Genomic DNA, 21,538 nt, shown 5'->3' with positions numbered 1-21,538 from the left:
AATACCAGACTTGTGTGTGTTTTAGGGCGAATTTCATGTGTCAAGTTGTGTGTTGAGTTGCGTGTGGCTACATGCATGTAGCAACTTGTGAGATGAGTTGTGTGGCGACATGCGTGTAGCAACTTTTTGTGTGTCGAGTTGCATGTGACAGGTTAGTGTAGCAAGTTGTGTGCAGCAAGTTTTGCACATGGCGAGTTTTATGTGTGGTGTGTTTTGAGTATGTGCAAGTTTTGTGTGAGGCAACTTTTACATGTGTTGCAACTTTTGTGCATGATGCAATTTTTCCGCGTGTGCAAGTTTTGCGTGTGGCGAGTTTTCCATGAGGTGAGTTTTGCACGTGTGGCGAGTTTTGCGTGAGCCTAGTTTTGCATGTGGCGAGTTTTGCGCGTGGCGAGTTTTGAGCGGCGACTTTTGTGTTTTGACTTTTATGTGGCGAGGTTGGTGTATGTGTGGTGAAATGTGTGCTGAGGGTGGTATATGTGTTCAAGCACGTGGTAGTGTGTGGCGCATTTTGTGTGTGTGTTCATATCCCCGTGTGTGGTGAGTATCCCATGTCGGGGCCCCACCTTAGCAACTGTACGGTATATACTCTTTGGCGCCATCGCTCTCACTCTTTAAGTCCCCTTTGTTCACAAATGGCAGCTGTCAATTTGCCTCCAACACTTTTCCTTTCACTTTTTCCCCATTACGTAGATAGGGGCAAAATTGTTTGGTGAATTGGAACGCGCGGGGTTACAATTTCGCTTCACAACATAGCCTATGACGCTCTCGGGGTCCAGACGTGTGACTGTGCAAAATTTTGTGGCTGTAGCTGCGACTGTGCAGATGCCAATCCCGGACATACACACATTCAGCTTTATATATTAGATTAAACAGAATAACCAGTGCTGTATCTCTCATTCTACACTGTTCATTAGAATATAAAGCATATCGGTATAAAAAGCATATTGGTTCCAGCTTAAAGGGAGTCCGTCAACACAAAATAAAGATTTTTGGTACATACCGTAAAATACCGTATGTTTCTAGTTAGTCTTCATTGGGAGACAGACCATGGGATAATCTGATTCCACATGGAGGACACGATTATTACATTCTAAATGCAAATTGACTCCTCCCCAGCAGACTATACCTCGTCTGCTAGCCTCCTGCTCCCTCAGTTTAGTGAGAAAGCAGTAGAAGAAGCAAAACCATTAAAGTAAAACAAAATCAATTACACCCTTAGAGAAAAAACAACGTAAATGCATGCGGCGACCCAGTGTCCCCCGATGAAGACTAAAGGGAAACAGATTTTACATTGAGTACCAAAAATCTTTATTTCTCAGTCGCTTGATTGGTCAATACACAACTATGGGACGTCCTAAAGCTGTCCCTGGGGTGAGAAAACTAATATAGTGCTACTACAAAATTCTGCATTCTTGCTCACGCTGAAGTCTGCGTAATTGCTGCCTGCAATATGTTTCTGCCAAATTTTGCATCTGCCAAAGATAAGGTGTGGACCCTGTAAAACAGTGTTCCCCAAGTCCGGTCCTCAAGAGCCACCAACAAGTCATGTTTTCAGGATTTCCTTAGTATTGCACAGGTGATAATTGCATCACCTGCACAGGCAAGCATTCATTGACCTGTGCAATACTAAGGAAATCCTCAAAACATGACCTGTTGGTGGCTCTTGAGGACCGGAGTTGGGGAACACTGCTGTAAAACTTCAAGAATGGTTGTACAGATTACCAAGTAGCTGCCTTAAAAAGTTGCAGAACTGATCCCTGGGGACGAACCGCCCAAGAAACTCCCACTGCCCGTGTAGAGTGTGCCGTAAGCCCAAAATGAGGAGCCCTGGTCTTCGCTTTGTAAGCCTGAATGATGGCCGTACTAACCCAACCAGCCTTAGAGGTGGCCAGGCCCCTGCGAGGATCATATAATATGACAAGGAATCAGACCGTCTGAATGGGTTGGTGGCTGAAAAACAGCATCGTACAGCGATAAGGAAGCCATGGCAAAAGAAAGGCAAGACAATGTCATCGTTAAGGTGAAAAGCTAAAACCACCTTAGGGAGTAAGGATGGAATAGACCTCAACATCACCTTGTCCTGGTGCAAGCTTAGGTAAAAAGCGCAACAAGGGAGTCGCAAACTCCGATACTCTTCTAATAGACATGGCTATAAGGAAAGCTACATTATAAGAAGGATGAAGCTCAGAAACCTCGGAGAGGCTCAGAAGGTCGTGACTGAATAGTCTCCAAGAATAGATTAAGCTCCCACAGATAAAGGGGAGGGAGGTAGTGTGTGGTCTAGGATGTGCTATTCCCTGGAGGAAAATCTTGACCTTGGGTCTAGAGGCCAAATCCCGCAGGAACAAAATAGCCAAGATGGACACATGCGCCTTTAGAGAACTAAGTGCCAACTCTGCCTCCAGCCCTGACTGCAAAAAGGAGACCAAAGCTGGCATAGAAAAGTACCGGTACATTGGGGAAATGCCAAAACACACATACCAACGAAAGTAGGTCCACCAAGTGTGGTGATAGATACGCAGTGAAGAGGGCTTCGGTGCCTTGATCATTGTTTGGACGACTGGTTCTGACAACTCCGCTACCCTCAGAATTGGGGCCTCAACAGCCATGGCGTTAAACTGAACAACTGTAAATTCTGATGGAAGAACAGACTCAGACAAAAGGTCTGGACAGTGAGGGAGAGTCCAGGGAACATCTGCCAAAAGGTTGATAACATCCGCGTACCAAGCCCTCTGAGGCCAGTCTGGTGTGATGAGAATGACAGGCATACCCCCCTGCCTTGACTTTGAGGAGTCTGGGCAGATGAGAACTGGGACCAGGGAATTGCCAATGCGTTTTCGCAATTGCCTGAAGATCCCGAGATTTTGCAATGAATATTGATACGTCGAGGTTTAGCCTAGATGAAAACAGATTGACACCTGTTGTGCCACACCAAGGACAAATCTGCTAGATTACTCATGGGTGAAGAGCCCATTTTCCTGCTGCTACTTACTGGCGGCTGAAGATTTCTGCTGCCCAGTAGTCAATTCCTGGTATATGCACCGCTGAAATTAGAGGAACCTTGTCCTCTGCCCACTTCAGTATCTCCGCAACCTCTGACATATCGGATAGGCTCTGTGTCCCTCCTTGGCGGTTGATATAGGCTACTGCAGTGGCATTGTCTGAATGAAATTCCTGATCAGCAATCGCAGGTGCTGAGAATGCAACAGAGCCAGAAGGATGGCTCTGAGGTCCAACACATTGATTGGAAGGCGTGTCTCCTGACAGCTCCCAAATCCCTTAACCAAAAAAATGGTGAAAAATTGCCCCCCATCCAATAAGACTCACATCCGTGGTCAGAACCTGCCACTGGATGGGACAAAAGGAGCGACCCTGGGTTAACTGGTGCGACGTCAACCACCTCGTGAGAGATTGGCAACAGGAAAGTGGAAGGAAGACTGTACGATCTAGGGACTGTATTAATTTGTATTTAATTTGTCCCAATGGGCCAAAAGCGTGTTCTGTAGAGGCCTTGAATGGAACTATGCAAACAGGACAAGTTTGAGCGTTGCCACCATCTTTCCCCAGACTCTCATGCAAAACCAAAGAGAATGTACAAATTCTGAGGCGACCAGAGAGACAAAGGATTGAAGAGCAAACCTTTTCTTTTGTGGAATGAAGAATGATGCCTGAATTGTGTCGAATATCATCCCTAAAAACTGAAGGCGCTGTGTTGGAACTAACTCTGAAATTACCCTGTTGGCAATTCAGCCGAATTGTTCCAGATTCTGAGAAATGCAAGATGCCTTGACCAGAATATCGTCCAAATAGGTAATAACTACTATGACCCTGGTCCAAAATGGAGCCGTAACTGGGGCCAGGAGCTTTGTAAAAATGCTGGGCACTGATGCCATCCTAAAGGGAAGGTCCCTGAACTGAAAATGATCCTAAGCGACTGCAAAGCGAAGGAATTGCAGATGAGCAGGAAAGATTGACGCATTTAGATAGGCATCCTGAAAACTCCCTGGCTTCCATGGATGCCACGACTGAACAGAGAAACGCCATTCAAAAATGGTGCAAAAGCACCCACTTGTTTACTTGCCTTAGACCCAAGATGAGCCAAACCATCTTTCTTGGGGAAGACAAATCGGTATGAGTAAAATTTGAAACAAAACCCCCCCCCAAAAAAATAGTTAAATCCTAACCTAATGACTAAAAACAGTATAAGTAGACTAGGGAGACAAAAAGCGCATATAGGGTTTTATCAGATTAAGTGCAGTTTTTTTTTTTTTTTTTTTTTTTTTAACAGGGAGCTGCTCACCTGATGGTGTCAGGCAAAAAGCATGTGCATATCGGCTGCTGCAGATCCACGGGCCGCCCACGCGACATTCTCAGAGACGTTGTGCAGGAGAGTTTGTTGATTAAGTCCGCGCTGCCACAATAATACAGATTCAAATGTAATGAAAAGCTCTGGTGGTTTATTCAATGCGTTTCAAGGTCTATCTGACCTCTTCATCAGGAAAATACCACAAAGGTGTCTTTGTGGTATTTTCCTGATGAAGACGTCAGATAGACCTTGAAACGCGTTTAATAAACCACCAGAGCTTTTCATTACATTTGAATCTGTATTATTGTGGCAGCGCGGACTTAATCCGCCAGCTCTCCTGCACAACGTCTCTAAAAACAGTATAAGGCAAACCATGCCTCCAACCGACACTACACAAAACTGAGCAAGACTGAGGCTAACAAGCGATGTATAGTCAAATTGGTAGGAGAGAATTTTCATTTGGAATGTAATAACATCGTCAGCCAGGTGGCAGCAGACTAAAGGTACCGTCACACTAAGCGACGCTGCAGCGATACCGACAACGATGTCGATCGCTGCAGCGTCGCTGTTTGGTCGTTGGAGAGCTGTCACACAGACAGCTCTCCAGCGACCAACGATGCCGGTAACCAGGGTAAACATGGGGTTACTAAGCGCAGGGCCGCGCTTAGTAACTCGATGTTTACCCTGGTTACCATCGTAAAAGTAAAAAAAAACAAACACTACATACTTACCTTCCGCTGTCTGTCCCCGGCGCTGTGCTTTCCTGCACTGACTGTGAGCACAACGGCCGGAAAGCAGAGCGGTGACGTCACCGCTGTGCTTTCCGGCTGGCCGGCGCTCACAGCCAGAGCAAAGAAGCACAGCGGGGGACAGACAACGGAAGGTAAGTATGTAGTGTTTGTTTTTTTTTACTTTTATGCTGGTAACCAGGGTAAACATCGGGTTACTAAGCGCGGCCCTACGCTTAGTAACCCCATGTTTACCCTGGTTACCAGTGAAGACATCGCTGAATCGGCGTCACACACGCCGATTCAGCGATGTCTGCAGGAAGTCCAGCGACCAAATAAAGTGCTGGACTTTCTGCAGCGACCAACAACATCACAGCAGGATCCTGATCGCTGCTGCGTGTCAAACTGAACGATATCGCTAGCCAGGACGCTGCAACGTCACAGATCGCTAACGATATCGTTCAGTGTGACGGTACCTTTACCCACGGTTCTCTGTGTCCCCCAATGAAGCGACCCAGAAATGATTGTTCAAAGCACGGGCACTCTGTCCAACCTTGGTGTGGTGAAACAATTCAGAGCAACTTCCCACCTATATGTTTTCCATCTATCTCCGTCCTCCTCTTCCTTGAGCGACAATTCTGCCTTTACAGCCACAAGGAGGGTAGAGATAAATGGAAAACAAGTAGGTACTGAGGCGCACTGCACTATTTGGCCAAGTCAAGGGTGCAAAGAGTGCCTGTGCTTGGTTTGAACAGTCATTTTGTGCGGACAGACTAAGATCCCGTACTCAAATGAAAGGTTTAGCAAGTCATGCATGTGTTCTAAAGTTCTAAACAGGGAATGGAGTGTAAGTTGGCGAAATTGGAAAGATTGGCCAATCATTCTAATCTGTATAGAATTAACATATTTACCTCCACAACTGCAAAACCTTTGATTGGCCTTGACACTGGTTGGTTATCCAATAGACTCGTTGTAAACATGGCTCCAACATCCGTTAAACAGACAGTTTCTACATTATCCAGTTGTTCTACAAGACTTCCCAAGCTGCCCATACTTCCTGTGCTGCAGATGGAAAGGTCCAGACTCTCCTGGCTAGACACTGCATTTGGTTCCAAAAGACCTTGAGGTATAGCAAGTTCTGGCACAAACTGCTCCACGGATGCTTCACTGGTAGCTTGTGAAACTCCCTGAGAGCTACACAAGGAAGCCTGACTTGTGGAGGCAGAAGCACTGACACTAACTGCAGGTGTCACACTGCTGGAACTACTGATATCCATGTTGTTGTCAATCACTGGGACTCCAGGAGTTTTTTCAGCCTCAGTTTTGCATTCAGCTCCTTCAGTTCCATCTTTGGCTTTTGCTAATTCAACATCTTGAAGGGGGATGTAGATCTCATCTTTAAAAACGCCACCATGGGCATTGCAGGCTTTTCGAATAGCACCTCTGACAACAGATTCTTCCAGGTGAGTTGGTATACCGGAAATAACTAGCAGGCGGCTATGTGCTGTGGGCACTACAAGAGCCTGGCTGGCATCTGCGATGGCATCATTTGTGACACCCAAACCTTGTGGATCTTTATTTGTCAGATGTCTGAGAATCATTAGCAAAGTAAGGGCCCGGTGAAACCACAACATATCTTCCGGCTTGCTGCCACCCATACTAAGCAAGGCAGGATCATTTTCAGCACCTCGTGAAGATGTGCGCTTTACAGTTGCTGCTTTTTCACGTTTGATCTTAACTTTCTTCCTCTTTGAAAGCAGGCTTGGACTTTGTGGTGTTTGGCCAGGGGAAGATGATGATGATGAGGAAGAGTCGCTAAGGTTCGTTGCAGTTGTTGAGGTCATCACACTGACTGCAGAACTCATATTAATGGGAAGTGTAACTTCCGCCACAGCCAGGCAAACCTCCATTAAAGCATGAAAATAGGTAGAAAAACGTCCATGCTCAGTAATCCCAGGAACAGAGCCACCACTTGCATTTCCAGAAGTCCAGTTTTGGGTCTCCTCATCGTATAACTTGCGCAACTCTGTTTGTAGAGCCATCAGCACTGCTAGACATGGATTCAACTGAAGAGCTATTGAGGAGGACAAGCCTGCAGGATTCTTCTTTTGCTCTAGATGGTGAATTTTACGAAGTAGTTCAGCCAGTAAGTGAAACTGTAACTCTTTTATAGTTGCCGCCAAGTCTGTTGTCCAGAGCAAATTACCTGAATGAAATTCACAAATTAATTTATAGCAATTGCCAATTAGAATACAAGATCCTAAATGTTTAGTAAAAAGAAGTTAACAATTAATTTTGTTTTTCATTTTTTTTTTTTTAAAGTTTGTACACATTTGGGGACACTTTTTCTTAAACTTAAATGCATGTAATTGGGGCTAAAAATAATTTTTGAAGTTTCAAGTTCTTAAAAATTTTGCATTGTTTGCCTTCTCCAGCTCCCTGGGTTGCACTGTCTGTTGCTGGCTGCAGAAGGAGTCAACCGAGATTTTATCAGTTAGTCCTCTAAGGCCATGTGCACACGTTCAGGTTTTTTCGCGCTAAAAACGCTATAAAAACTCATTAAAAACGCATACATTATGCATTCTATCATTTAGAATGCATTCTGCATGTTTTGTTCACATGGATGCGTTTTTTTCCGCGAAAAAAACGCATCACGGTGAAAAAATGAGCATGTTCATTATTTTTGCGGATTTTCTGCATTTTTCCTGCAATTCTATGCATTTGGGAAAAAACGCACAAAAACGCGTCAAAAACGCATGCGGATTTCTGACAGAAATGTCCAGTTTTTGTCAGGAAAATTTCTGCAAGAAATCCTGATGTGTGCACATACCCTTAGGCTACTTTCACACATTCCGTTTTTGCCGTCAGGCAGGATCCGGCGAATTTTTAAAAAACGGATCCGTTGCAAGTTGTGAAAAACTGATGCAACGGATAAGTTTGTGTTTTTTTTTTTTTTTTAAACTCGGGGATAGAGTTTGAACTTCCTGTTCGAGAGAGAGAGTGAGCGAGCGAGCGACCCCAGAATGGAAAAATACCATTTCTGGGCATGTGCAGTTGAAAAAAAGGAATTTGTTCCATAGGCTTCCATTATAGGAAAAGCTGGACAACGCCGGATCAGGCACTGTCCGGTTTTTCGCCGGACACAAAAAGATGTTCATCTGTCTGTTTTGTCCGGCCGCCGAATCCACAATTTTTGCCGGCAAAAAAACGGACAAAATGGTAGGCAACCCGGCACTAATACAAGTCTATGGGGAAAAAAACGGATCCGGCGGCGTCATTTGCCGGATCCGTTTTTTTTTTTTTTTTTTTTAATTTACCGAATCGTGCCTGACGGCAAAAAACGGATGTGTGAATTTAGCCTAAGATGTCTGATGGGTAGTCAGTAAATCTTATCTTTTTCTGAGCTACACTCAGCTGATTTATGACCAAAGGTCAAATCAAAGCTGAAGGCGCAGAAAAACAAAACCTGTTATAGCAATGGTATAAAATTTTTAATAAAACACAATTGCAAAAAATTCAACTAAAACTGATTAACAAAGTGTAGTTAGCACACCTCATATTAAGAAAACAAAATTATTAACTAATTATTTGTAGTATATATTTAATTAAAAACAAAAAAATAATCTAAAAGTTTAATGATTAAGTATAGGTAGAGTTGACGCACTTCTATTATTCTCGTTGAAAAAGGAGTTTCTGCAAATCACACGTTGAGCAGGTAATGCTATTCCTTGGTAAAATGACCACACCAATGACACAAATAAAAAACTACCGTATTTTTGGGATAAGATAAGATGCACTATTTCCCCCAAAATTTTGGGGGGAAAATGTGGGTGCATCTTATAATCTGAATTGTAGCTGTGGTGGAGCGGGGTCCCAGGGAAGCTTCTGGTGGCGGCAGGAGTCGGGCAATTGCTGCGGGCCCCAGGCTGGTACGATGAGGTGTTCAGCTGTACGTGGGGTCTGTCGACATATTGTGAAAGCTTGGAGCCCAACACTTTCCATACTTTTCTATGTGGTGGACAATGGGAAAATTGCCGCCGGATGCGACGCATGCGCGTATTGAGATCTTAATTCTGCATGCGTCACTTCCACTGAACACCTCGTTGCACCAGCCTAAGGCCTGCAGCCAGTGCCCAACTCTTAGTGCCGCCGAACACCCCGTCCTACCAGTCTGGAGCCCGCAGCATCTCCTGCCTTTTCCAGCAGTGACCCTGCCACCTTGGACCCCTCTCCACCACCACTGACCCCCAGGTAAGCTACCACAAAAGCGGATAAACACGCACCATTTTATTAAAACATTTTTTTCCCTAGTTTCCTCCCCAAAATTTGGGATGCATCTTATAGTCCGCAAAATATGGTACTTTACAAACATGAAAGGGCCAAGTCCAATAAAATGTTGACTTGTAGTCTCAGCCATAATTATAAATTGAAAAATCTTTGAATCCGAAGCCGAGTTTGCATCTCGGCTTTGGGAAAATGGCCGCCGCGATCTCTAATGCGCACGCGCGGCATCCCGCGGCCATTTTCCTGAAGCCCCGTGCAGCAGAGCACTCGATCTGCGCACGCGCGGCCCCAGGAAGATGGCCGCCCCCACCGATGCAAGGGATTACAGCGCAGATCGCGCGCTGTGTCTTCACCACTACGCCACCAACGTAAAGCTGAGGAAGAACCACCGATGTCACCACGCCCTCCCGACCTGACCAGCCTGATTGACAGGCGAAAACGGCGACTTTGGTAAGTTATTTCTCAGCATACATGGGGAATCGGGGTACACTACATACACTATAGGAACACACAGCGCAGGCCCTATTTAACAGTATTTATAGCTCAATCTCAAAAAACGGGGTGACAGGTTCCCTTTAAGAAGTCTAGTCATTGTGATCACAGTCACAAAAGAAAAAAAAACCTTATTCCATCATCGAGCTTCTAGCTAGGTAAGAGGATATGAAGTTGTGCCTCACAATAGGTCTGTACTTAAAATTAGCTTTAATTTTTTTTTAATCAGTTTTGAAAAAAGCTGAAGATCAATTTAATTTAATTAATATATATATTTTTTTATTTTCTTACATGAAAATTCCACCACTTGCAGGAGGATAGATGATGGAATGGTATCAAGCTCATCTTCTGACTTCTCATCTACATCTTCAAGCTTCCATGATAAAACCTGCTCTGTAAAAGCCATAGCGAGCGGAAATTCCAGTGGAAGGGAATGAATTACCAGAACAGCTCCCGGAGCCGGAGATACACCTATACAGTAAGGAATTTCAAATGATACGCAATATAACTTAAGTTAATATACTTAATATACTCTTCAAGAAAGAAACATTTTGGCAACATGTACATAAACCTCATCTCTTCTGCTTTGATGGAAAACTTGTAGATAAATACTGTCAAATAAATCAACTCCTATAAAACAAAAAAAATGGACCCCTAGTATGGATCAGACCACCAACCACATAATATTACCTACAAATACATGATGTCGATATAAATGAAGAATACACACATGTATCAAAATATAGGGATTTTTGTGTACTCACCGTAAAATCCTTGTCTCCGAGCCATTCATTGGGGGACACAGACTGTGGGTGTATGCTGCTGCCACTAAGTGATACAAGGAAAGTTAGCTCCTCCCCTGCGGTATACACCCTCTTGCTGGCTCTCAGCTAACCAGTTCTGTGCAAAAGCAGTAGAAGATCAATAACATATGAGCGTATAGCATGTCACATTATATATGAGAGTATAGCATGTCAAATTATAAAACAAGCACAAGCTAATAACAGGGTGGGAGCCGTGTCCCCCAATGAATGGCTCGGAGAAAAGGATTTTACAGTGAGTACACAAAAATCCCCATTTCTCCTTCGCCTCATTGGGGGACACAGACCGTGGGACGTCCCAAAGCAGTCCCTGGGTGGGGAAGACATCAGATCAGGCCTTGTGAATCTGCTACTTACAAGTGCGCCACCGCGGCCTGCAGTCTCCCAGCCCAGACTCACATCTGTGGAAGTCTGGGAATTATAGTGCTTCAAGAATGCATGCGGACTCGAAGAACCTGCAAGCTTGCAGGCGTGTTTTGCCAACGCATGATGCCTAGAACCCAAGAAACCTCGATAGACAGGGAGATAAGATAACATCTAAGGGTACCGTCACACTATACGATTTACCTACGATCACGACCAGCGATATGACCTGGCCGTGATCGTAGGTAAATCGTAGTGTGGTCGCTGGGGAGCTGTCACACAGACAGCTCTCCAGCGACCAACGATGCCGAGGTCCCCGGGTAACCAGGGTAAACATCGGGTTACTAAGCGCAGGACCGCGCTTAGTAACCCGATGTTTACCCTGGTTACCAGCGTGAAAAAAAACAAACAGCACATACTTACATTCTGGTGTCCGTCAGTTCCCTTGCCGTCTGCTTCCCGAACTCTGACTGCCGGCCGTAAAGTGAAAGTGAAAGCACAGCACAGCGGTGACGTCACCGCTGTGCTCTGCTTTCACTTTACGGCCGGCAGTCACTGAGTGTGGGAAGCAGACGGCAAGGGACCTGACGGACACCAGAATGTAAGTATGTGCTGTTTGTTTTTTTTTTAGTTTTACGCTTGTAACCAGGGTAAACATTGGGTTACTAAGCGCGGCCCTGCGCTTAGTAACCCGATGTTTACCCTGGTTACAAGCGAACGCATCGCTATATCGCATCGCTAGATCGGTGTCACACACACCGATCTAGCGATGCCAGCGGGAGATCCAGCAACGAAAGAAAGTTCTAAACGATCTGCTACGACGTACGATTCTCAGCAGGATCCCTGATCGCTGCTGCGTGTCAGACACAGCGATATCGTAACGATATCGCTGGAACGTCACGAATCGTACCGTCGTAGCGATCGAAATGGCAGTGTGTGACGGTACCCTGGTACCCTGGTACCGTCACACACTGCCATTTCGATCGCTACGACGGTACGATTCGTGACGTTCCAGCGATATCGTTACGATATCGCTGTGTCTGACACGCAGCAGCGATCAGGGATCCTGCTGAGAATCGTACGTCGTAGCAGATCGTTTGGAACTTTGTTTCATCGCTGGATCTCCCGCTGTCATCGCTAGATCGGTGTGTGTGACACCGATCTGGCGATGCGATCCAGCGATGCGTTCGCTTGTAACCAGGGTAAACATCGGGTTACTAAGCGCAGGGCCGCGCTTAGTAACCCAATGTTTACCCTGGTTACAAGCGTAAAACTAAAAAAAAAACAAACAGCACATACTTACATTCTGGTGTCCGTCAGGTCCCTTGCCGTCTGCTTCCCGCACTGTGACTGCCGGCCGTAAAGTGAAAGCAGAGCACAGCGGCTGTGCTTTCACTTTCACTTTACGGCCGGCAGTCAGTGAGTGCGGGAAGCAGACGGCAAGGGACCTGACGGACACCAGAATGTAAGTATGTGCTGTTTTTTTTTTTTTTTTAGTTTTACGCTTGTAACCAGGGTAAACATCGGGTTACTAAGCGCGGCCCTGCGCTTAGTAACCCGATGTTTACCCTGGTTACCTCGGCATCGTTGGTCGCTGGAGAGCTGTCTGTGTGACAGCTCCCCAGCGACCACACTACGATTTACCTACGATCACGGCCAGGTCGTATCGCTGGTCGTGATCGTAGGTAAATCATATAGTGTGACGGTACCCTTACACAGAAGGACTCCTGGATGGTGTAATGAATCCACCAGGCTAACATGGCCGATGAAATGGCTAAAACCATCCTGTTACTGTCAGGAAGTCGTCTTCTTACCGTCAAGTAGCCCAAATAAAGTGTCCAACCTTCGGAAGGCGCTGTCCTCGAGAAGTACCTACTCAGAGCACTCACCTTGTCCAGAAAATGGGGAACCCATTCCGCTTTGTGGATTGGTGCCAAAAGATGAGGGAAGAACGATGCCCTCATAACTGTGGGAATACAATACCACCTTGGTAACAAGGGACAGGGATGGCCTGAGGGAAACCTTGCCTTGATGGTAATAAGGGAAAAAAAGTCTGAAAGAACAGAGCGGCTAGCTCCAAAGACTCGTCAGGACGATGAGATCTCAGAGAAAAAAGGGAGACCTTCCCTGATAGTAAAGTCTGTCCGGATCAAAAGGAGACTACTGTAAGACTCCCAGGACCATTAAGGGAATTTTTCAAGAGGGGAAAAAATAGGAATGTGAAAGTAAGCATCCGAATGTCGGTGGATGCCTGAAACTCCACCTTTTTCCGTTGAAGTAATGGCTGAGCGGTGGAACTCCATCCGAAGAAGGAGGACCTTGTCACGCTTGGTAGAAGTTTGAGGTTCAGGGTCGGTCTTACTTTTCGGTCCCCTTTTTGGAACTAAGCTCCCTTAGATCTAGACTGTCCTGGACAACTGATCCACTGCTAGTTGGGTCTATAGGAATCATGCGATCCTTTGTACACTCCCAACCTCTCACCGAATAACAGATCAATCTGGTAAGGGAGTGATGTCAGAGGCCTTTTGCACGCAGAGTACGCTTCCATTCTCTGAGCTATAATGTCCTTCTGAGTGTAATGGCAGTTGATGCTGACAGCGCTGCGCAAGTGGATGCATCCGAGAGGCGTGAAGCAGCCAGTCTCCTCGCTCAAGAAATTTGATTGACCAGCTGTACCGTCTTCGGGAAAAGGTAACTGTTGGAAATCAAAGTAGATAAAGTCTCTGACCAGGAGACCATTGCTCTAGCAACACACGAGGCGGCTAAGGAAGGGTAGAGCACTGAACCGGAGGCCACAAGACGGAACGAACCAGATTTGCTATCTGACAGTAAGTTGTATTTTTAATTGATGACCCATTGGGTAGGGATACTGGTTGGTATACCACAGGAGATTCTACCAGGTTAATATGCCAAGTGGCAGAATGCGCGGCTGCATGCAGAAGGTCAGGAAAAGCAGTCTCTTGCTATCGCTGCTCTCTTGACGGTGCGGAGTTAAAATGATGAACCCTCGATCCACCATCCTCTTATCAGGGAAGTGGAGAGGGATCATCCTGCCTTCTTGCATCATCTGCTAAAAAGTGGTGATGCAGAGGGTGGTGTTCGGATGCCAAAAAGGGTGCCTCTGTAAATCCACAGAGTTAAGGTCCCTGGGTGGACAGGCTGTCCGGCGTTTAAGACCAGGGAATACTGGTCATGCTTGTGCCTTTAAGACCAGGGAATACTGGTCATGTGCCTTTAAGACCAGGAATACTGGTTCTGTGCCTTTAAGACCAGGAAATACTAGTCATGTGCCTTTAAGACTAGAGAATACTGGTCATTTACCTTTAAGACCAGGGAATACTGGTTATGTGCCTTTAAGACCAGGGAATACTAGTCATGTGCCTTTAAGACTAGAGAATACTGGTCATGTACCTTTAAGACCAGGCAGGAGATACTGGTCATGTGTCTTTAAGCACAGGGGGAAGATGCAGGGGAAGAGTGCAGTACTACCTTACCCGGTTGCAGAGTCGTTGTGCCCCTTTAATGCAAAACCATAGCCCCTGTGTGTGTTTGTGTCTCTCAGCAGGGTGGACCAAGATGACCACTGGGAGTTGCAGAGGCGGTAAAGTCTCGCAGAGAGTGAGGCGCCAATTCAGGGGGGTGGAGCCACAGACGCGATGTGGGCAGAGCCTCGTGATTTCCATGAATAGGCCCAAGCCGAGGCCTAAATTTCTGCAGCTGGCGTGAGCAACACCAGGGGTAAAATAGAGGGGCGTTGCCGAGAGAAGCGATCAGAGAAGGTGGGCGAAGCCATAGTGTGGGCGCGGCTTCCGGGATGCGGCCTACACATCGGCCAAAGGCGGGGGCTAAATGTTTGCAGCCGGCCGACTTACCTCAGGGAGGTGGGCCACAGGGAAGCCATGGCTGAGGCTGTCTGTCAGCATGTGAATATCCCACTGCAGAGGCCCACCGCTGACTGGATCCACTCACCATTGATGCACGTCCCGGCATGGAGCCGCTGCAGATGACTGGGTTTCAGCGCCGAGGAAAGCGTGTGCACTCTACTGTTCTGCTGCAGGTCGGGTATTGCAGAGTGGACGGTGCAGGGATAGAGGAGTAAACCTCAATCCTCCATCCCTTTCTTAGGGAGGTGGAGAGGAATCGTCCGCCTCCTTGTGCCATCCGCTTTAACAGTGGTGGGACAGTGGGGGCTGCTCGGACACAATAGAGAGGCCTGTGTACATCCACGGAGTTCAGCCCCCGGGTGGACAGGGCCAGTTGTCTGGCAATAGGCCTGGCTGGGGAAGAGGGTACGTGGAGGCGACACCTCATGTGCTCGTCCATTCAGGGTGTGGGGAGATCGGTGCCCTTGAAGGGACCCGTCGCCCCTAAGAATCAGCTCAGGCGTGGCACGTCGCAGAGAGGAGACGGAGAGGCGACACTCTCTGTGCTCGCCTGTTGATGGTTCGGGGAGATCAGAGCCTTGAAAGGATCCGTCGCCCCTTCATTGTAGAAAGTAAAATCAAAAATGTAAAAATAAAATAAAGAGTTTTGGGTCTGAACAGCAGACCCGTCCGTATGCCTCCTACGGACACTAAGCAAGAACTGGTTAGCTGAGAGCCAGCAGGAGGGTGGCACACGGAGAGCCAGCAGGAGGGTGTATACTGCAGGGGAGGAGATCACTTTCTTTGTATCAGTGTCAGCCTCCTAGTGGCAGCAGCATACACCCACGGTCTGTGTCCCCCAATGAGGCGAAGGAGAAAGTTCTGTTTATTGAATTTACAAAAGGCTACCATGTTAAATCAGTTCAAAATCAGCACAGGAGGGAGGCCGCTGTTCACGATGATAAAGTTACAAACACAATATGTGAAAAGTAAGTAGTGTTGCACAGTATGTACGATGAAGATTGCACAGGCTCAGTGGATGACATGCTATCAAAACCAGACAGTACGAGATGACCCACTGAATTAGAGCACAATGAGAGGTTAATACATTGAATGTGCTGTTAAAAGAGGTGCTAGTGAAAAAAATGTATCTTAAAACCGCAGAGAGAAGCGTATGACAATGGAATAGTTGATGAGACATGCAGAGAAAGGAAACAAAAATATTGTCAAAATGTAGAACATAAATATATGTAACCACTAAGGCTGAGCGCACATGTTGCGTTTTTTGCAGAAAGGATTTGTCACGAGACCTGAAGAGAATCTTGATGCCAGTAAAGTGAAGGAGAATATGGGAAGTTTTCTTTGTAATGAATTGGTGAACATCAGCGGAAGCTTGAGTGTAAATATTAGTGCTTTAAGAAAGTATGTAGACTGGACCAAGTTGCAGCTTTACAAATCTGCTCCATCAGCGCCTGATGACGAATGGTCCAAGAAGCCCCCACCGACCGAGTGGAGTGTGCCCTGATTCCCGCTGGGATAGGCTTACCTCTGACACGGAAGGACTCCTGGATGGTGGAACGAATCCACCTGGCTAGCGTGGCCTTTGAAGAACTTAAACCCTTCCTGTGACCCTTAGCAAGCACGAACAAAGCATCTGACCTTCGGAAGGACGCCGTCCTCGAGACGTACCCTCTCAGAGCTCTGACTACATCAAGAGTGTGGAGAGCCCTTTTCACCCTGTGGACTGGAGCTGGACAAAATGAAGGAAGCACAACGTCCTCGTTAAGGTGGAAAAAAACGAGATGACATTTGGCAAAAAAGACAGGGATGGCCTGAGGACAACCTTGTCCTGATGGAAAATAAGTGAAGGCGCCCGACTGGACAGAGCAGCTAGCTCTTAAAACTCACCTGATTGATGTGATCACAACGAGAAAGGCAACCGTTCAGGACAGAAAGGTCAGCGAAATGTCCTGAAGCGGTTCAGAAGGCATTTTCCAGGACCAAGCTGAGGTCCCAAGGACCTAAAGGCATGCGATGGGGGGGGTACCACATGTGAAACCCTTTGCATGAAAGTCTTCACTTGAGGTTTTGTTGCGATCCTACGCTGGAATAACACCGATAAGGATGAGATGTGGCCCTTGAGAGAGCTGAGCACCAGGCCGGAGTCCAGACCAGTCTGTAGGAACTCTAAAATGGTGGGAATAGAGAAGGCGAGAGGACGTCCGCGAACCTTGCACCATGCAAAAAAGGTCTTCCAGGTACGGTGATAAATGCGTACAGACACAGGTTTACGAGCACCAATCATTGTGGAAACGACCGGTTGTGAAAAATTAGTGTGGGTCAGAACACAGTATTCAACGGCCAAGCCGTTAAACACGGGGACGCTGAGTTCTGGTGGTAAATCGGACCCTGGGGAGCAGATCTGGACAATCCGGTAATCGCCAGGTCATGTCGGCGACGAGTGGCACCAACTCCGCAAACCACGCTCGGCGTGGCCAATCCGGAGCAGCCAGGATCACTGGAACCCCCTTCTCCTTGAACTTCTTGATGACTCTCGGAAATAGCGGCAGCGGGGAAAAAAAGTACGGAAGACGGAACTGGCGCCACTGAAGAACCAGAGCATCCACTCTGATGGCTCTTGGATCTCGTGACCGAGCCATAAACTCGGGAACTTTGGCATTCATTCTGGACGCCATCAGATCCACATCTGGGGTCCCCAGCGAAGACAGATCTGTTGGAAAACTTCCGGATGAAGTTCCCACTCCCAAGGGGCGAGACCCTGACAGCTGAGGAAGTCTGGCGCCCAGTTTTCTAGGCCTGGTATGTGCCCTGCTGAGATTGCCGAGTGGTTCCTCTCTGCTCATCAGAGAATGCGAGTTACTTCGTACATGGCCGCCCTGCTGCGGGTACCCCCTTGATTGATGTATGCCACAGCCGTGGTGTTGTCTGATTGAATTCAGATGGAGTGACCCGCCAGGACATAATGGAACTGCTGCAGGTCTAGCCATATCGCTCAGATCTCTAGGACATTGATATGGAGTCTCGATTCCCGAATTGACCAGCGGCCCTGAGCGGTGTGGTGACGAAAGACTGCTCCCCAGCTCAGAAGACTTGCATCGGTAGTCACCACTAACCATTGAACCGGGAGAAAGGACTTCCCCTGATTGAGGGAAGAGCTCAATATCCACCATCTGAGAGCCTGCCTGACCCGCAGGGATAAACAGCCCCCGCGGTCGAGGGAGACCGGGTTCCTGTCCCAAGCTGCTAGAAGAGCATGCTGCAGGGTACGAAGGTGCAGCTGCGCCAAAGGAACTGCGTCCATTGCTGCAACCATTTTCCCCAGTACCCTCATAGTAAACTGGCTGGAATAAGGGGATGATTGAAAAAGTCCATGGGCTCCTTGTTGAAGGGCTAGGACCTTGTCTTAAAGGAGAGTCACCAACCCTCGAGTGGTGTCTAGGGTTATGCCTAAAAAGGATATCTGCTGGGTTGGGACTGGAGAGGACTTGGTTAAGTTTATCAGCCAGCCCAGGTGAGAAAGGGTATCGCAAGTGAAACGAACGGACTCCGCAGTCGTGGAAAGACGGACCCTTGACTAGAAGGTCATCCAGATAGGGCAGAGCGACCATGCCCCGAGAGTGCAAGATTGACATGACGGCCGCCATGACCTTTGTGAACACCCTGGGAGCGGTAGCGAGGCCAAAGGCCAAGGCTGTGAACTGAAAATGCTGTTCGCAAAAAGCAGGAATTTCTGGTGTGTGTGTGGGGGTAAGGGGGAAGGGGGTGGTTGAGAGAGAGAGAAAAAAAAAACCAGGATATGCAGGTACGCATCCCGAATGTCGAAGGATGTGAGAACCTCCCTGGCTAAACGTAGAGACTCCATGCGGAAATGACGGACCATGACAAACTTGTTTAGAAGTTTAGTATGGGTCTCACCTTCCGTCCTTTTTTGGGACAACAAATAGGTTTGAGTAGAGTCCCATGAACCTTTCGTTTTCTGGAACGGGACAATGATGCCATTGTGACGCAATGCATCTATGGCTTTTGCCTTCGCCTCCGACGTGGGAGGACGGAAAGGTAAGAAATGCGTTGAGGGACGCGAAGAAAAATCCATTTTGTATACGGAAGACACCAGGTCTCTGACCAATTTGTTGTGGACAGCGGAAGGCTAGACCTGATGAAACAGAAGTAGGCAGCCACCTACCTTGGTGGTGTCGACCGTGGAGTCATCGGGCGGAAAATCTCTGAAACCTAGATCCCTTAGATCTAAACTGTTTGGGTCGACTTTTCCATTGCAGGTTGGGCCTATAGGAGGCCTGGGGTCCTCTGTCCCTGTGTGGTAATGAAGGGATGTCAGACTTTTTTGACGCAGTATCCGTTTTCCATTCTCTGAGCCATAAGGCCCTTCTGATCGTGATGGCATTTGCCGCTGACAGAGCAGCACAGCTAGCCGCATCCAAAGAAGCATGTACCAGGTAATCTGCCCGAGAAATCTGGCAGGCCAGATGCGCTGCCTCCGGAGGAAGATTACTGCTCTGAATGGAATTAGCCAACGTCTCCAACCAGGTGACCATTGCTTTAGCTATCCACGCTGCAGCGAAAGATGGATAGAGAGTCGAACCTGAGGCCTCGAAGACAGAGCGAGCCAAATTTTTTTATCTGACGGTCAGTGAGATTTTTAATGGAGGACCCATCCAGCAGGGATAGAAGGGGTTTGGATGCCAGGCGAGACACTGGCGGGTCTACTACAGGAGATTCGGCCCAATCTTTCCTTATATCAGCTGAAAAAGGATACTTCGCCTCAAGAGGTCTTTGTCCTGTGAAACGTTTATCCGGTCGCTCCCTGTGTAGATTAACTATAGCCTGAAACTCCGGGTGAATGGCAAATGCGCTATGAGGGCGTTTAGTCCTTTTGAAGGACATAGGGTGATCCGGCACGGAGCCGGAGTCTTCGTCAACCTTCAGAGTCTGGGTGACAGCCTCAATCAATGAATGCACCGTTTTCTGAAAATCTGGTGAATCTGGATCCAAGGAGACGTCCGATTCATACTCAGAATCGTGTTCGCTACAAACCTCTGGAGGAGGAGAGCGAGAAATGGAGCTCGCGGACATCACGTGATTGCTTGGGTGACGTACTACGGATCAATTTTCTAGATGCCTGTACGTTTCTAGAGTGCTTGCGGCCCCTGCTAGCCGACGGCTCCCGTGTAGGGGAGGATCCATCTATGTCAGTCATGCGAACGCCACGATCCACAAAAGGAACACGGAAGGATTCAATCGTTTTGGCCAGAGAAGCCATTGATTACGACAGTGATGAAACCCACTCAGGGAGACTAAGTACACTGGGCTCGGTGGCAGTGGGGGGCCCCTGAGCGTATTTAGGGTCATAGGCTTTGCAGTGTAGCAAACTCCGAGCTTTAGGAAATGCAGACTGGCAAGAGTTACATGAAGTAAAAAAAGACATAGTCTTACGAGATTTTTTAGGTGTCTTAGGCTGGGACATGATGTACACCTCTATGTGCCCCTTTAATAGGGATTCCTACAGAGTATGGGGTACTGCAGAGGTACGGGATAGTGATAGTGCAGCGCTCCCTTATCCAGATTGTTTCTTATTTGCAGTGTGGTACTTCTGATGCCTCCGGATCCTTGTGCCAGGAAACTGCTTCCGGATGCCAGCGTGTCTGGAGGTGGCATGGGAAGGAGAAAAATGGTCACCAACATCTGCATAGGCGCTTCTCGTCCTGGACAGGAAGCGCCTTAATAGTGGGTGGGGACGCTGGAGCGCGTCATAGCGCAGGCGGAGCCTCCGGGTGCAGCCTGCACAATGCCGAAGCTGGGGGCTAAATTTTTCGATGGAGGCCGGTGCCGAACAGGAGAAGAGCCGGATGTCGAAACCCCCCCAACCCCCCCCAGGATGGGACCCCAATGCCAGCACTGCCCCAGACCATCTGCTCAGAGCCCCTAGCCCCAGCACTTACCCAGAGAAGCTGCAATGCAGCAAGTCAGGATACAGTAAGTCCTCCTGCTGACGCTGCTGGTTTTGGACGGTGCAGGGATAAAGAGGGAACCCTCAATCCACCATCCCTTTCATAGGGAGGTGGAGAGGAACCGTCCGCCTCCTTGCATCATCCGCTGTAACAGTGGTCATGCAGTGGGGGCTGCACGGATGCCAAAAAAGTGCCTCTGTACATCAAAGGGGATCAATCCCCCAGGATGGACAGGGCTGGCTGTCCGGCTTTAGGCCTGGCTGCAGAAGAGGGTACATGGAGGCAACACTCCTTGAGCTCGTCTGTTGATGGTGGGGGAGATCGGTGCCCTTTAAGGAACCAGTCGTCCCTAAAAATCAGCCCAGGCATGGCATCCCACGTCGCAGGAGGGGGTACGTGGAGGCAACACTCCACGTTCCCGCCTGTAGTTGTCTTGGGGAGATCGGAACTTTAAATGGATCCGTGGCCCTTCATCTGAACAAAACAGTTATATAAAAAAAAAAAAAAATTTGAACAGTTAAAATAAAAAAGGATTTTTGGTCTGAAGACCAGACCAGTATGCCTCCTACGGACACCAAGCATGAACTGGTTCTCTTGGAGCCAGCATGAGGAGGAGCTATCTTTCTTTGTATTAACTAAAGGTACCTTCACACTGAGCAGTTTTGTAACGATAACGATAGCGATCCGTGAC

At 47.7% G+C, this 21,538-nt stretch overlaps 1 protein-coding gene across 2 annotated transcripts in view; it reads right to left on the bottom strand.

Annotated features, from left to right (window-relative positions):
* Nucleotides 1–21,538, bottom strand: part of HECTD4 (HECT domain E3 ubiquitin protein ligase 4) — a 336,354-nt gene that overhangs the window by 60,279 nt on the left and 254,537 nt on the right. For both annotated transcript variants that reach the window (XM_069754771.1, XM_069754778.1), the window contains exons 60-61: nt 10,105–10,284; nt 5,949–7,243 (exon numbers count right to left, since the gene is read on the bottom strand). In XM_069754771.1, coding sequence (XP_069610872.1) covers nt 5,949–7,243; nt 10,105–10,284 — 1,475 coding nt within the window. The remainder of the gene's footprint in view (nt 1–5,948; nt 7,244–10,104; nt 10,285–21,538) is intronic.

The sequence above is a fragment of the Ranitomeya imitator genome, chromosome 1 (genome assembly GCF_032444005.1).
Source record: "Ranitomeya imitator isolate aRanImi1 chromosome 1, aRanImi1.pri, whole genome shotgun sequence".
NCBI classification, from domain to species: domain Eukaryota; kingdom Metazoa; phylum Chordata; class Amphibia; order Anura; family Dendrobatidae; genus Ranitomeya; species Ranitomeya imitator.
This window is presented reverse-complemented; position numbering and strand designations above follow the sequence as displayed.